The following is a 17,130-nucleotide window of genomic DNA, read 5'->3' on the forward strand; positions in this document are numbered from 1 at the left end:
CTTAATAAAAGTGAATGAAGTTTGAGGGGAAAAAAAGAAGCAAGGACGTTTAGAATGATATAATTCTAATGTGATACAGTTCTAAGACATTACACCACCCTCCTAACCTTTCTCAGTAAGAAATATACTGCTTTTCTATGTTCGATATTTAGGTCTCAATAGTGTCATTACCTGTATACTAGTTAATAAAAATATTTTCACTTGACACCATGTCTAGACATAGAAAGTGAGATTAAAAACTTTAGGAAGTGATACTGGTACTCCTGAAACAATGTTATAAAAGAAAACCAGTCTTAAAGTCCATTAAAACAACAGTAAAGAAAATAAGATGCTATACAAGTCAAAAAAAGAAAACTGGCCTCATATTTACATATACCTAAGACATAGTGAGAACTTACCAATATTCATTTGACATAACATTCATTCGTTTATGTATCACCATTTTACATATAAGAAAACATCTGGAGGGGTTCAAGAACTTGTTGTATACCACAATTAGTAAGTTTTAAGATTAGGATTTACCTAGGTATTCCTCATTTTGAAGTCTAAGTTCTTGATTGCTACATAAATCCTTAACAGCCCATCAGATTTTTATAGAAACAGGTTTTAGTTCAGAACACTGGCTTTACTGTCAATACAGGTCCACATTTAAATACCAGAATGTTTAATCAAATTCACTAAAACAACTTCATTTAAATCAATTATTTGATGTTTACATAAGGTTAAGTCTAACATAAGCAATATCTAATTATAGCTATCTTTCAGTTAAATGGGTTCTTTCCCAAAGGCAATGCTGAAAACCTTATTCATTCACCAATTCTTACAGTTGCTGACTTTACTACTCCTCCAAGTGGGAAAATGAGATTGTGGTAGAGACCACTTCTCTATTCCCATTTTTCTTAATCATGCTACCTACCCAGACAGTGCTGCTCACAGGTGCAATTCTACAGATCCAAGTTACCAAATATAAACCCGTCCCTTAACTTGATCAACCTAATCAATCTCTTAAATGGTGATCCCTCTGCTTATCACACCATCCCAATTAGCTTATAAGAGGGAAAAGAAAGTCCTTTTATTCTGAAAAAACTAACTTTAGATTACTATACAGTAAAAAATATGACTCTTCTTCTGTAAGTCCTTTTATCATAGTATTGCTAACACTTGGAGTGCATTCTTCTGCTACAGAATTTAAACTACTCTTTGCATACACATCTTCTAGCATACTCAAGTTGTTTCTCAAATGAGTGGATGTTGTGGGGTTACTGGGTGATTGCTATGTGTCATCATATTCCAAAGAACACATGTCCCATGAAACTGAACCATGTTATATAATATGGGGCCACATTTAAGTACCAGAATACTTCATCTAAATCAATTATTTTGGGTTTTAAAAATATAATTATTAACTAGTGTGGAAAAGAAATCCATGATTTAGTACCTTCCTTGAAACTACTCCAGTGAAAGAGGCCTAAAAGGTAGGTAGTAGGTAAGAAAAAAGAATAATAAAGAAATGTTAATTGGTTTTGATTAATGCCCTTTTTACTGGTGGAAAGAAAACTGCACAGTGGGAGATGAAGAATTGAATAGAATGTAATATATATAAAATCCAAACCTGAGCAGTAACAACGTATTTTAAGAGTTCTAACATGCAGATATTAAATACAAGCCTAATTTTTACTAACAGGTAAAATTACTGTACCAGGAATACTAAAACAAACAACTTTTATATCTTATTTAAGAACTTAGGAGTTTAGTGCCCAAGTGTTAAATGTCCCATTTAGACTCTTAACACATTATATACATGTTAATGGCACTGGTACCTAAAACCTAAAGACACTGTACTTCTTCCTGTAGCTTTTGGCTTTTAGCACTCTGTTGTATAACTTCAAAAGTAGAGAAAGCCAAATGCAGATTGAAAAAAGCTCCATGAAAAACACCATATTCACACCAATCTTACATACTGTGGTAGAACTACAACTTAAAACTCCTGCTGAAAGAAGTGAAATTTAAGTGCAGAAAATAGCACATAATGTAGAAACAACACAGGAAAATTTAAGAATGTAACAGGAGTGACAAATAATACAGATTACAGAAGGATGATGAGCATCTGTTACCTGGATCAGGAGGGGCCTGTTGCTGCCAGTGTGGATATGCATTTCCCCATCCCTGGGGAGCATAAGGAGCTGGAGGACCACTGAAAAAATAGAAATCAATATAAAAATACAATTTACCAAAGCTAGAATCTTTGGGGATAGGCAGAGAAACAAACCCAATACTTACTGAGGAGCAGGGCCAGGTGGTCCTGGATTGTAAGGTGCAGGGTTGTAAGGTCCCATTGGAGTTCCAGGCCCAGGAGGCCCAGGAGGCCCATGGGGGCCTGGGACACCATGGGGCCCATGGGGTACAGGTGGCCCTAAAGGATTTACTGGGCCCTGCGCAAAAGCAAAAAGACACACAAAAATCAGAAAAACAGCAATGGCTGAACAACTCAAATAATTTTCCGTTTCTATGCTCTTATATAGCCACAAACAATACAAAAACTATCTTAATTCTACCTTACTGAGACATGCAAAATTCATTAAAATCAATAGCAAGAGCAAAGAATTCAAACATTTTACTTCTCTTCTTTCACATTATTCTCTTTCATAATTCTTACTTTTACTAGTATTTATCATCTTAATCATGAAAGCTTATAAAATATCAGATCCTATTTCTAGTTCTTCTTTCTCTCTGCATTCACATCTACTCTCCTACCAATAATTATAGCCATCTTGATAATATATTTCCCAAATTGCTTAGGTCTTGTATTGTGACCTATTTACTACTTTACCAATAATGTAACAACTAGTTCTTGCTCAACAAACTAAAGTTCCCTCACAAACTTTGTCACAGAACCCCATTTAAATCAATATTTTAAACTCATTTTGCCCCTTGTCTTTTATCTTTTATTTCCTAAAAACCATGAAAACGTCCTTTAAAATTGACTTAACAAATCAGCATATTTCATACCCACATTATGCTACAACATAATTAATAATTCCTACCTGGTGCCTTTTTTGATTAATCCAATTTGTAAAGACCACTAGATTTAACTATCCTAAAACACTCCTTTCATTTCAGTTATGGGACTGACCATGGGACATTTTGTACGAAAATGTCCATGTGCCCCAACTGGGAATCAAACTGGCAACCTTTCATTTTGCAGACCAGCAAATTGAGCTAATTTGCACATCATCCAGAGTTAAACTTCATGATTTTTTTAAGTCCCTTTTTATCACCCTGGCCTGTGTGGCTCACTTGGTTGGGGTACTGTCCTGTAAACCACAAGGGTGTGGGTTTCATTCCTCATCAGGACACATGCCTAGGTTGTGGGTTCACCCCCCAGCTGAAATGTGTACAAGAGGTAACCGGTTGATGTTTGTTTCTCTCCCCCCCCTCAACCAATCCCCCTCTCTAAAATCAGTAAGCCTTGGTAGGAACGAACATGAACACACAGGAACACCCCCCCCACCCCCCCTTTATTAACTTGTCTCCTTCAGTCTCTAATTCTGTCATTATTCCTCACTTTTATTATCCATAACTTACCCTTTCCAAATAGTAAAACAGGATTACGGAAAAAAATAGCAACATTTTTATAGGGATATGTGCTAGGCACTGTTTTAAGTGATACACACTTAAATAATTCCTACAACCTTATAAAGGAGCTACTATTATCCTCATTCTCAGAGGAAGAAACTGAGGAAAAGATAGATATAACGTCACCCAAGGTCACAGTTAGTAAATGATTCAGAATATTTTGAGCCCAAATAGCCTAACTCGAGTCTATGCTCTTAACCACTATATTAAATTGCATCTCTAGCTCAATCTATCTTGTTTGTCCACCAATCCAGAGGAAATCCTGATCCATACATGCTAATACTAAATTTCAAACCAGGATGTGCTATTCATTTTTCTAGCATCTACCTATGCAATTACTAAATCAATTATTTCCTTCATATCTGTACAATTATATATTAACCAACAATGTTTCTGTTTATTTTTATGATATTCTTTCAAGTATTTTTTTGTATATCTATTCCTGACTTTTCAGATAGACAGAAACAGTATCAAATTTCTTTTGTGCCCCATACACAACACGACAAACATCAAGAATTTTCCTAAGAAATTCTAATCACTGGTAATAATTTAAGATGCTTGCTCACACTACATGTTAGTTCTTTATAGAAAAAGAACACAGTAAGCACTATTTATCTCACTTACTAGAAAAAACAATCGAGGATCTTCATACATTTTTGTACTACCAGCAGCAAACTTTTCTAGTGGAAAATTTTTCAAGTGTGGCCAGACATCAAAATGACCTGAAAGATCTTTCTAAAGTTAGATATTGGACCCTATGTTCCAGACATTCTAAATGACAACTGTGTGTGTTATGTGTAGAGGTGGAAAGCACCCAAGAAGTCTATATTTAAAACTCCCCAAATGACTGTATAAGATTTAGGATTTATAAATTTCTAGTGGGATGCATCTGATTTCTCTTTGCCTCTCCAGGGTTGCTATAATAAGCTCTTAATAAACACTGAATTCCCATTAACTATATCCTTCAAGTATGTTTCACAACCCTAATGTATCTGCAAGTAATGCTATTCTCTTATCTACACATACCCAAAAAGAAGGTCCTGAACACCTGTAGCTGTATCAAATGAGGTTACTTTAATTACTGGAAAAATCTTTTCTATTTTCATGTTATTTATTACAATAGTTATAAAACCTATAATTTTAAATGAAAAATTGACATTTCTCTATACAGCACTTTCAGGAGCATCTGAATTAATGTCTTATTTAACTAACAGGATCTATGCTCTAAATTGAAGTTTAAGGCATACTCACACCAATCTTTTCTTCTATGAGTTGCCGAGCATAGTCTATCTGCTGTGGAGTGCCACGAATTGTAAATAATTTCATATTAGGATCTGCATTAGGTGGAGGATTTCGCTGAAGTTCTATTCTTGCACCAGATTGTTGGCTTATGCTTTTTATGGTTTCACCTCCTAAAATCAAAACACAATAATTTCTCTAAGGAGTCAAAAAATACAAGAGGAACTATTTAAAAAATGGAAGTAATAAAAAAACTAACAAAAACAAACTCAAAGATACAAACAAGATGGTAATTACAGGAGGGGGAAGGGGACGGGCAAGCTGGGCAAAAGGGGTCAAACAATGATAGAGGAGAGTAGACTTTGGGTACAGAGCATGAAGAGGATATACCAATGTATTATAATGATGTACACCTAAAATTTACATCGTCATTAAAAAATGCTACCTCAATAAACTTTAAAAAAAAAGTTACTATTAAACAGACTATTAAGTTCTGACCAGTAGTCCATCTGCCGATATTATACTATGATTTTCCATTTGTTTTATACTTTAAATCAAATTATATAAAGTGAAACTTCTGGCCACAATGGAGGCATAGGTAGATACACTTTACCTCCTCACAGAAACAAAAGAACATGCAACAGCAGCCATCTTGCTCAGGCAGAGACCACTCCCCCTGAGTGGCACCAGCATCAAAGGACCCTATAGCCCCACCCCCAGGTGGGATTCCCCCTGCCCAGTGCTAAGCTGGCTGCCTGCTGAGTGCAGAGTGGCAGCCACACACAGTAGATTCCTGTCTAAAGCGGGTACAGAGTGGTCTGGCGACACTTGAGGCAGCCGGGGATGGAGGCTTTGGGGAGAGAACGGAAAGAGTAGCTGGCAGAATCCCAGTGCTGACTCCTCCCCCATATGGCAGCAGTGTGAGTGGACCGAATAACCCCACCACCAGGAGGGACTCTGCCCTAAGTTGTCTAAGGTGCCCTGCTGAGTGCAGTGAATAGATTAAGAGGTGAAGGAGACAGCCACAAACAGGAGATTCCTGGAAGTCTCGAACAGACTGCCTAAGGTCAGACAGGATCAACATCTGACATCATCAGAGGCAGATCCAGAAAGTAAAAACAGCGGTCTCCAACCATAGAACTTTATACCACAAAGTCAGGAAAACAAGACAGATCAACTTAAGAAGCAGAAGCAAAAGAGAAGAGTCTCACAAATAATGGGAAGACAAAGAAATACGCCCCACTCGAAGGGAAAGGAGGAATTCCCACAAAGAGAACTCAATGAAATAGAGGCAAGTAAACTATCACATATTTAGTTCCAAACAATGGTTCTAAGGAAGCTCAATGAGCTCAGAGAGAATTACTGCAAACTATATCAGCATGAAAAAGGACATAGAAACTATCAATGAGAGACAAGAGGAAATGAAAAATACAATTTTTGAATTGAAGAACACAGTAGAAGGAATCAAAAGCAGGCTCAATGAAGCCAAGGACTGAATCAGCGAGCTGGAGGACAAGACAGAAAAAACTCCCAGAAAGAGCAAGAAAATCAGAGACTGAAAAAGAATGAAGAAGCATTCAGGGAAATGCAGGACAACCTGAAACGTAATAATATCTGTATAATAGAGATACCAGAAGGAGAAGAGGATGAGGAAGGAATAGAGAACCTATTTGAACAAGTCATGATGGAAAACTTCCCTAATTGGAGGAGAATAAAAAGTCACACAAGTCCAGGAAGCACAGAGGGTCCCATTCAAGAGGAACCCAATGCGGCCCGCTCCAAGACACATCATCATTAAAATGGCAAATAGCAAAGACAAACACAGAACCCTAAAGGCAGCAAGGGAGAAAGAGGTAGTAACATATAAGGGAGCCCCGATATGGCTAGCATCTGACTTCTCAACAGAAACACTGCAAGCCAGAAGGGAGTGGCAAGAAATAGGCCAAGTCATGAAAAGCAAAGGCCTGCAACCAAGACTGCTCTACCGAGCAAGGCTCTCAATTAAAATGGAAGGCAAAATAAGGAGTTCCCCAGACAAAAGGTGGCTAAAAGACTACACTTGCACCAAACCAGCACTGCAAAATATGCTAAAGGGGCTGCTTTAAGATGAAGAAAAAGTTTCTATAAATACCAGTTCCTTTCAGGGTTGCCAATACTTGATATTACCAATATTTTTAATACTCATTAATCTGATTGTAACAATCATGTTATTTTAATTGTTCCATTACTAATTGTTGAAACTAAACCTGTTTTAGTATACGTCTTGCCTATTTCTATTATTTTTTTAAAAAAAGCTCTAAATGACTTTTTGGTATTCTTTATCTATTTATTGATTAAAAGTTTGTAGAAATTTTTTCCCTAAAAAACAAACAAAAAAACAACAAAAAAACCCCCTTTTAACCATGTTTTAGATGTATTGCAAATACTTTTCTATTCCTTGTCCTGTAACTTTTTTATATGTATATTACTATATAGTTAAAGGTTTAATATACTCATATTGTCAATATTTACTTTATAGCTTCTGGGGTTGAATAGTTTACTTCAGGTCATGAAAAATATTAGTTCTATTTTCTTCTAAAACTCCTTAGATTCTACGTATTGATTTTTAACTCACCTGAATATTTCTTGTACAATGTGTGAAATAGGGCTCTATATTTGTTTTATTTCAAGTAATAGTGGTCCATGCACCTTATTTGTTGAATAAGCCTTATTTTACCCATTGATTTGAAATATCGACTTAATCATATATTGTTAGACAGATATATATGTTTTTGTCTCTAGAACGTTCATTATATTTCACTGCTCTACTTGATTATTTCTGTGTTGGAGTCCTGTTGGTTTAATTGCTGAGTCTTTATAATGGTTTTAAATTTTTTAATACAGAGAGATGGATCGCCTACCTTTTGGAACAACATGGATGGAACTGGAGAATATTAAGCTAAATGAAATAAGCCAGTTGATGAAAGACAATTACCATATGATCTCACCTCTAAGTGGACTCTATTCAACGAAATAAACTAATGAAAAAATAAACCACAGGCATGGAAACATGGATCAGACTGAAAGAGACCAGAGTGGAGGGGAAAGAGGACAATGGTGGAAAGAAGGGGAAGGGACTAGACAAAGAACACGTATGAATGACCCATGGACATGGAAAACAGAGTGGGAATTGACTGTGGGAGTCGGGGGTGGGGACAGGATGGGTGGAGGGGGGTACAGGAGAAAAATTGAGACAACTGTAATATAATAAACATGATTTATAAATTAAAAAAATAAAAAATCGAGAAGAAAATAATTTAAAAAATAAAAAAATGAAATAAAATTTTACTTAAATAAAAAAAAAAAAACCAACAAACAAACCAGAACTGCCAGAAAATGGAACTGAATGGAAGTCCAACCACCAAGGAGTTAAAGAAGAGAAATTCATCTAGACTGGTAGGAGGAGTGGAGGTTGCCCCACCCTGGTGAATACGTACGGCTCTGCCCCTTACAATATACCAGGAGCCACGAGACAAAGAATTATGTCCCAAGTGAAAGAACAGACCAAACTCCAAAAATGTGAACAAAGCAACAAAGAGATAGCCAACCTGTCAGATGCGTAGTTCAGGAACATTGGTGATAAGGATGCTCACAGAAATGGTTGAGTATGGTTGCAAAAAAAGTGAATGCTATGCAAAGTGAAATACAAGAAATATATACATGGAACCAACAGTGAAGGGAAGGAAACCGGGACTCAAATTAACGATCTGGAGCAGAACGAAGAAACAAACATTCAATGAGAACAGAATGAAGAAACAAGAATTCAAGATAATGAGAGGCTTAGGAACCTCTGGGACAACTTTAAACATTCCAACATCTGAATCACAGGGGTGCCAGAAGGAGAAGTGAAAAATAGGAAGAAATTGAAAAGTTATTTGAAAAAAACAATGAAGGAGAACTTCCCCAATCTGGAGAAGACAATAAACTTCTAGGAAGTACAGGAAGCTCTGGGAGTCCCAAAGAAGTTGGACCCAAGGAAGCACACACCAAGGCACATAATTATGTCACTGAAGATTAAAGATAAAGAGAGAATCTTAAAATCAGCAAGAGAAAAGGAGACAGTTACCCACAAAGGAGTTCTCATAAGACCATCAGCTGATTTCTCAAAAGAAATCTTACAGGCAAGAAGGGCTGGAAAGTATTCAAAGTCATGAAAGACAAGGACCTACATCCAAGATGACTCTATCCAGCAAAGCTATCTTTTAGAATGGAAGGGCAGATTAATGTGCTTCCCAGATAAGGTCAAGTGAAAAGGATTCATCATCACCAACCCTTATATGAAATTTTAAAGGGACTCATCTAACAAAAAGAAGATCAAACACTGTGAACAAAAAAAATGACAACAAACACAACTATCAACAACTGAACCTGAAAAAAAAAAACTAAGCAAAAAACTAGAACAGGAACAGAATCACAGAAATGGAGATCACATGGAGGGTTATCAAGAAGAGGGTGGGAGGAAGAAGGCGGGAAAAGGTACAGGGAATAAGCAGCATAACTGGTAGGCACAAAATAGACAGGGGGAGGTTAAGAATAGTATAGGAAAAAGAGAAGTCAAAGAACTTATATGTAGGACCCATGGACATGAACTAAGTGTGTAGGGGGGAATGGTGGTGGGGGGTGGGGTGCAAGGTGGAGGGGATTAAAGCAGAGGAAAAAAATGGGACAACTGGAATAGTATAATCAATAAAATACACTTTAAAAACAAGTAATTAAAATTATATAAAGCATTTCATGCTTCTAAAATACATTTATGTTTTGAGACATAACTTAGTATAACTCTACCTAACTTTAAAATAGATAAGTTATCAAAATATTTGCTTCAATTAAATTGCCTTTACAATGTAAATATGAACTTAACACACTTAGTAAAAATTCAAAATTTTAAAACTCTGTGGATCAGAAAATAGCAAAGTAAAACAAAAACACCCAAACAACTTTTGTGATCAAAAGAAGTTTTTCAGTAATAATTTAACTGTTGTCTCCCTTAGAAGTTAATGTGAATCAAACTATATACTTTTTATATAAGTATATATAGAATAGTTCCTTTGTATTTTAGTTGTTACACATCAACGTTACACATCAATGTTACACTTTCCTACTACAATACAGTGCAGGGAAAAAAATCACTGCTACTTGTTTAGAACAGCAACAGAAATAGCACCCAGAAAAATTAAGTAATATTAAAATTTTAACCATACATTAAAACAATAAGAGTTAAAACACATTGCCTTTTCCTATTATTAATCCAGTTTTTCCAGTTGGTACAATGAAATTAAATTCCTGTAGTCCACCAGGTGGTCCCATGTTCCAGTTGCCTTGACCTCTACCTCTTCCTCGACCACCAGGTCCAGGTCCACCAGGATTACCAGCCTTAAGAGGAGAAAGACAATAAACAAAGTCAGCATAAAAATATACTCTTTCGTCCACAATAAAATTATTACATGTCTATTTTCCTCAACTTTCATGTTCCTAAATCATAAATTTAGAAATGCTGGGAGAAAACTTGGCCTAAATAATCAGTCAATAATAACCACCATTTATTCTTTGTATGCTGGAACTAATAATGAAACGCACTCAAGCAGCTGCTTTGCTGGTCCAGTATGTCTACCACAAAGCACTTTAATTATTATAATAAAGTATCATCAAATAGATTCTGATATAAAATAAAGGGAGGGCACTCTCAGATTTAATGAAAACAAAACAGTGTTCTATCACACCTGTACACTTCGGAGAAGGTCTGTAATAATTTCTGCAGCATGTTGACATCGATCTGGAGGTCCTGTTATTTGTGCTATTCTGTCAGGCGTTGTTCCATCATCTTTAAAACAAAACCAAAAATGGATTAATTTAGCATTAAATGTGGGTCAGAAGTAACTGTGAGCAACACTTAGAAAACTAAATGTATGTACTCACCTGGCTTAAACTGAATACGAACACCAGCATCATTTTGTATTTTTTTAATCATCTCTCCATTTCTTCCTATTACAATGCCAACAGCAAATCTTGGAATGGGGACCTTATGCAAAGAACACTGAGTATTACAAAAGCCATTTCCAGAAAAATCAAGCTACCTCAAGTCATGTATATAGCACTGTTTATATACAATACGGTAATAAGACGCAAAATACACTACTATATTCTAAGGTGGAATGTGGAAGGAAAAAAGAGGATACAATGTTAGAGGAGCCTATGTAATACAAAATAGGAAACCTAGTATACTCATTAATTGGCATACAAACATTTATGAGTGAGTATTTTTACTTACATCTATCCCTTCATTTCCTCCTATCCTTGACCCATACTCATTTCGAACCTCTCGGAAACCACCTTGATCACGAATTAACTCTAACACCATTTCCTTGGCTTGCTGAAGTAAAAAAAGGAAAAAAATTACCTGATTTATAAAGCATATCTCAAAACACTGCAATGTATTCATACATGGTTTGCTCATTCTGCACCCTCCCCAAGCCCTTCTTCGTAAAATATAAACTTAAGTTTACTTGAACTTTGTATGGATCTCCTGTAATTCTAAGAGGTTTGTCAGCACCAGTGTTCTGAGGTCCGTCTTGAATCATAACCATTTTAACTCCAGCCCGCTCCTGTTAATCATAAAAACCATACATATTAGTAAAAGGGGAATGGAAGGAAACTGGCTTCAAAACAGATGTAAGATCATCATTTTATAAACAATAATACCTGAAGTTGTTTAATAGTCTCTCCCCCCTTTCCAATAACTAATCCTGCCTTGCTAGCTGGAATCATTATTTCTTGGACTGCATTTCCTGGTCCATCACCATGATGGAAGCCAGGGGCTGGTCTTCCTTTTTCAACAATCTGGTCCAGTAACCGTTTTGCTGATCTGTTAACAAATTAACAGTCAAAAATGTTGGCGCATGCCCCAAAGATTATCCAAAGATAAAAATACAAAATATAATCAGTTATTCCTTCTAATTCCAATGTAGGTGGCTTAAATCTAAATTTTAACAATTTTAATTATAAGAAAATGCCATCAGTGTCAAGGAGTGAAACTATTCAATAAATTTTCTAGGTATACAATTTTCAGTATTTTTGAGAACCCAAATTTCTAAAAAGTAGCACTCAACTTAGAAAGTTATCACAATTATTAGGCTGATTCCTACAAAAACTAAGTATTTGTTTTTTATTTTTTAAATTAATTTTACTGTTTGTGTCATTACAGTTGTCCCCACTTTCCCCCCTTTGCCCATCTCCACCCAGCACCCCTCGCGAAGGCAATGCCCATACCACTGTCCTAGTCCATGGGTCATGCATGCATGTTCTTTGGTCAATCCCTTCACCTTTTCTCATCCAGTCCCCCCACATCTACTTCCCCTCCAACAGCTGTCAGTCTGTTCCACGTACCTATGCCTCTATTTTTATTTTGTTCATATATTTATGTTTTTAAACCATCACTTGGGTCATTCAAATGTTCACTGAATAAATATTTAAGAAATGTCAGCTGACGCCAGGTATTATTCTAGGTAGTGGGGTTATAGCAATGAACAAAATGAGATTCTGCTGGCACTCAATAAGTAAAAGAAAGATGTTAAATAAATTACATGTCATTGGGAAGTGCTATAAAGAAAATCAAAGCAGAGTAAGATTGACAAAATATGTATATGTGTGTGAAGAGATGCTACTTCAGGGAAAATAGATATGGAGACCTTACTGGTAAGAAGACATTTGAGCCAAGACCTGAAGGAAGAGGGAGAGGGATTATGAAAATACCTGAGGAAAACGTTCCAGAGATAAGAAGCAGGAGGTGCAAAGGTCCAATGAGAAGTATGATTGATGAAGAATAGGAAAGAAGCTACCTGAGGCTAGAACAGAGTGACGTGGAAGAAGAATGGTAAAAAGTGGCAGGTGAGAAGACCATGACATATTCTGACTTCTACTCTGAAGGAACATTAGAGGATTTTGAACAAAGTAGTATTATAAACTAACATTCTAGAAGAATTACTTTTGTTATACTATTGTAAGAACAGACTATTGTTGAACAAGACTAAAAAGAATGGAGACATATTGCAATAATACAGGCAAGTGGCATCACAAATAACGTGATAGTAAAGGAAGTGGCAAAGAGAGGCTGGACTTCAAATAAATTACAAAGAAAAAATAACCAAGACTTGCTTATGGATAAATGAGAAATAAGAGAAAGATAAAAGTATTAAAACAGAGTTGCCATACAAATCAGAGTAAGTTTAAAAAAAAAAAAGCAGGCTGGGCATGGGGTGTAAAACAACTGCATTTTTTAACAATGATGTCAAGTTTGAGATGCCTAATAGACACTCAAGTGGAGGCACTGAGCAGTTGGATATGAATCTGGAAATCAGGAAGAGAGATCAAGGCTGAAGATAAAAATTTAGAAAAACATAAAATCCATGGTATATAAAGCTATATATTAAAAGAAATTTAATAGAGTAAATGAAATCATTTTAAGAGTACGTATAGATACATACTATAGGGGGACTGAATTTTGTGGCACTTTCATGTTGACAGCACCAGAAGATTAGGTCGGACAACCAAGAGAGACTGAGAAAGAGATGCAGGGAAACCGGTATCTCCAGGAAAGTGGTCCACTGTGTCAAATAATGCTGACAGGCTACATGAGGAGGAGGTCATCATCATTCAGTGGAACAGTGGAATAAAAGTCTGACTGGTATGAATTCAAGAGAAAATGAAAACAGGCAAATGATATGGCAAATACAATAGAGTTCTGTTGTAAAAGGGAACAGAAGAAATGTGGGGTCCAGGGATAGTTTTGATTAAGATGGAGATATTTCAAGCATATCTTTATGCCATTAGAAATTATCTAGAAGGCAGGGGAGGAATTAATAGTGCCAGAGAAAGTGGGTTCAATTACTAAGGCAATGTCCCTCTGTTAAGAATGGGCTGGCCTCAGATGCACGATTTTCATACTTACTGGACAGACTCAGGTGTTCCAGTTAACATACAAGACCTTTCTGGAAGGCCACCACTGTCTACAATTTAAAACAACAAAAAAATGTTTAAGGCTAAGAAAAGATTAACAGATACCGTAATTTTCACTAGCAGCTTAAAAAAATATGCTAGTTTTCTATTCAGTATGAAAATAGCAAGAAAATGTTACCAGGAGCAATCTGTATTTTGCATCCAGATTCCTGCTGTATGCGTGAGATCTGTTCACCTCCTCTGCCAATTACTAATAAGAAAAAAAATTATTTTTTGAAAGATTGTAAGGTACATTTTGATTATGTTTTCAAGGCTTTAAAAATTAGGTTACTTACTAAATCCAACCATTCCATCTGGAACTTTGTATTCTTCTGTCATTACAGACCTGCTAAAAAAGAACAGAAACTAATATTTTCCTTCAAAGAAAGGTAATCTGTTTACCTACAAGAGGTGCTGTACTGATAAAAATGGAAGTCTGATGGCTCATAATGGCTCAAACCAGGGTTCCAGGAACATGTTTGTAATTAAAATATGTATTGAGAAGTTAAAATCAGAATCTTACTTAAGGTGACACAGATCAAGTGAGGAGAGTATGGTGGATTAAACGGTCTGAAGGCATGCAAAGAAGCTGGAGTGAAGTCCTGCCTGGTGTGGCTCAGTGCATTGAGCTCTGGCCTGCAAACTAAAGGGGCTCAAGTTGATTTCCAGTCAGGGCACATGCCTGGGTTGTGGGCCAGGTTCTCAGTAGGGGGTGCGCAAAAGGCAACGACACAATGTTGCTCTCCCACACTTGCCCCTCTCTAAAAAAAGTTGGAGTTTGGGGAATGTTATCTTAACTGGTATTTTAATTTGCCTTAGTTCTTCTAAAATATGGCTAGTTACACCCATCCTTCCAAACTATAAATGTACCTCACTCAAGAACAAAAATGATCATTCTGTATTACTTTCTTAAGCCAAAGGAAATGAACTATATATACAAAAAAAAAAAAACCACCACCACCAAAAACAAAAAAAAACAGAGGCAGACATATGCTCACCATAAACCAACATGATTTGTGTTTTTTACATACAGTCACACTAAAACTTGCAATGTTCTCTTTGCAGAGCATATGACTATACCTTTGCTGCTGATGCATCGGTGGTAACTGAGTCCCAAAAGCTATCAAAAAATTAAAGAAGAAATGAAAATTTTAAATTTAAGTTCACAGATATTTAATAATACATCTTATCAAGCAATTCTGAAATCTTTCCCTGATGCACAGACAACACCTTGAAGAGAGTAAAATTTTATGCAGAATACTTAAATCAACACTGCCAGTGGGCAAAAAAGACAGTGATGGGGCAGGCATCACTAGCAATGATGTGAGGGTAGACGGGTGGGAGGGGAGGTAGGTAGGTAGGAGAAAACTGTCTGTTTTCAATGGGTCAAAACACAGATTAAGAATTGGGAGTAATAAAATAAATTACATAAAACAATTTAGTGGACACACCTTATTAATATATACCTGGTCATAATCGAAGTGGGAGATCACACAGACAGGAGGTACATATTTACAAATAAATTCATTCTAAAATAATATTCATGGTTTTCAACCAACTTCAAAGATATTCCCAAAAGTAACAAAACCCTGATTAAAATCCCATTACTTTATTTTTTAACCCAGCTTCAAATAATAAATACTTACAGTCATTTTGAGGAGCAACTTTCTTAGCATCTGGTTGATCTGCAAAATTAAGAGCCTTTTAATTTTTTGCCAGTAAGTACAAATATAAGACGCAGTTCCCCCTGCCCAAGCAAGAATAAATATCAATATAAACATTTATTGAGATAGCTGAGGGTATGGTGTCACTTGAACCAAAAGTGCCAAAACTCAGCCCAAGTTCTTCACATTTAAAATGCACAGACATTTTAAAAAACATTCTTTTGGATTGTATCAAATCACTGACCTTAATGTATGTTAAGCACTTTAGAATGTTACAAGACAAAGTATTTAGGTCCGTTACTAGCAAAATATCACATGCTAAAGGCTAATGATGCTTCTCACTGTAGAAATTGAAGACTGGAAGAAAAAAAAAACCTATCAAAATGTGAATATTTGACATATCAAAGTTGAGTGTATTTGACAGTGACCACAAAGCTATGCAAAATAAATTTTAAAATGACATTACAAGGCAATCTCAATCTAAACTCTTCTGCTGTTCTTCACCAAACATTTCAAGGCATAAACTTCAGCAGAAACTCAAAGCAACTACACAATTACCTTCATCTACATCCTTTACACAGATGAATACAATGCATACCTTAGAATAGACAACTGATAGCTCGAAGTACTACATTCTCCTCCCCCCTTCAAACTTAAATGATTAAACATCAGAATGTTGTGCAGCAAAAATTCAGACACATAATCCAAGAAATATTGTGTCCATATAAGAATCCACTGGTTTATTTCACGTTTACATACTAAACACAGGTAATAAATAAAAATTCCTGCCTTTAAAAGGAGAGGGCATTCCCTCCCAGTGTGTTGTACTGCTCGGACTTGTCCAAGAGCCATCTACACATAAAATAAAAAGAATACATTACATACAACATCTGAAGCATCATTAGCTCATTTTTTTTGTATATTAAAACCTCACTATATGTGAAAGTCACTTAGTAAAACCTAGTACTCCTGTTCAAAAGCTACAAATACATTCGATAGGCTCATTCAGAATCCTCCTTTTAAAAAAATAAAAATAAAAGGGCAAAAAGAAATTGTATCAAAATTCATACATCAAATCTAAAACAAAAGTATGTGCTGACTTCTAAGTTTGGGGGCTTCAACAATTACTATTATTATTTATATATATTTTTTAAATACAAGGCACTGTAAATCTACTGCTTTAAGCCACATTGAGTTAAACCTGAAACACAAAACAAGGTACTAAAACAAACAAAAATTAACAAAAAATGGTATAACTTGCAACACACTAGAGTAGCAAACTAAAGCAACTTCAACCCTTAAAGTGAAACCTGAAGTAGCAAAACAATGAATATACAGCATATAAAGATTAATTCATGAATGATGAGAAAAACTTATGAAATGCCTCCTAAGCATTTTGTTTATATTTTTGTCCTCCCCACCCCCACAGTATGTTAACAAGTTGTCTGTGCAAACTGTCAATCTGGCACAATCTTAAAAGAAGAAAAATGATGTTTTTCTAGTAAGTCAAAACTGGCTGGTTGACTCACATTTTACCTACCTTGTCTAGGTCTCTTTTCCC

General features: G+C 35.8%; 1 protein-coding gene across 9 annotated transcripts in view; it reads right to left on the minus strand.

The window, feature by feature from the left end:
- The window catches only part of FUBP1 (far upstream element binding protein 1), a 37,035-nt gene that overhangs the window by 12,881 nt on the left and 7,024 nt on the right, over window positions 1-17,130 (minus strand). For 3 of the 9 annotated variants that reach the window (XM_054566885.1, XM_054566883.1, XM_054566884.1), the window contains exons 3-17: window positions 16,359-16,421; window positions 15,552-15,590; window positions 14,986-15,025; window positions 14,202-14,254; window positions 14,045-14,116; window positions 13,859-13,916; window positions 11,614-11,776; window positions 11,418-11,516; window positions 11,183-11,284; window positions 10,831-10,933; window positions 10,635-10,735; window positions 10,146-10,287; window positions 4,888-5,048; window positions 2,281-2,432; window positions 2,115-2,194 (exon numbers count right to left, since the gene is read on the minus strand). In XM_054566885.1, the coding sequence (XP_054422860.1) occupies window positions 2,115-2,194; window positions 2,281-2,432; window positions 4,888-5,048; window positions 10,146-10,287; window positions 10,635-10,735; window positions 10,831-10,933; window positions 11,183-11,284; window positions 11,418-11,516; window positions 11,614-11,776; window positions 13,859-13,916; window positions 14,045-14,116; window positions 14,202-14,254; window positions 14,986-15,025; window positions 15,552-15,590; window positions 16,359-16,421 (1,428 nt within the window). The remainder of the gene's footprint in view (window positions 1-2,114; window positions 2,195-2,280; window positions 2,433-4,887; window positions 5,049-10,145; window positions 10,288-10,634; window positions 10,736-10,830; window positions 10,934-11,182; window positions 11,285-11,417; window positions 11,517-11,613; window positions 11,777-13,858; window positions 13,917-14,044; window positions 14,117-14,201; window positions 14,255-14,985; window positions 15,026-15,551; window positions 15,591-16,358; window positions 16,422-17,130) is intronic. The other 6 variants (XM_054566891.1, XM_054566889.1, XM_054566887.1 and 3 more) reach the window with 3 other exon arrangements.

This window comes from Pteronotus mesoamericanus, unplaced genomic scaffold, assembly GCF_021234165.1.
Source record: "Pteronotus mesoamericanus isolate MK-2021 breed Mesoamerican mustached bat unplaced genomic scaffold, CSHL_Meso_final contig_181, whole genome shotgun sequence".
Classification (NCBI taxonomy): domain Eukaryota; kingdom Metazoa; phylum Chordata; class Mammalia; order Chiroptera; family Mormoopidae; genus Pteronotus; species Pteronotus mesoamericanus.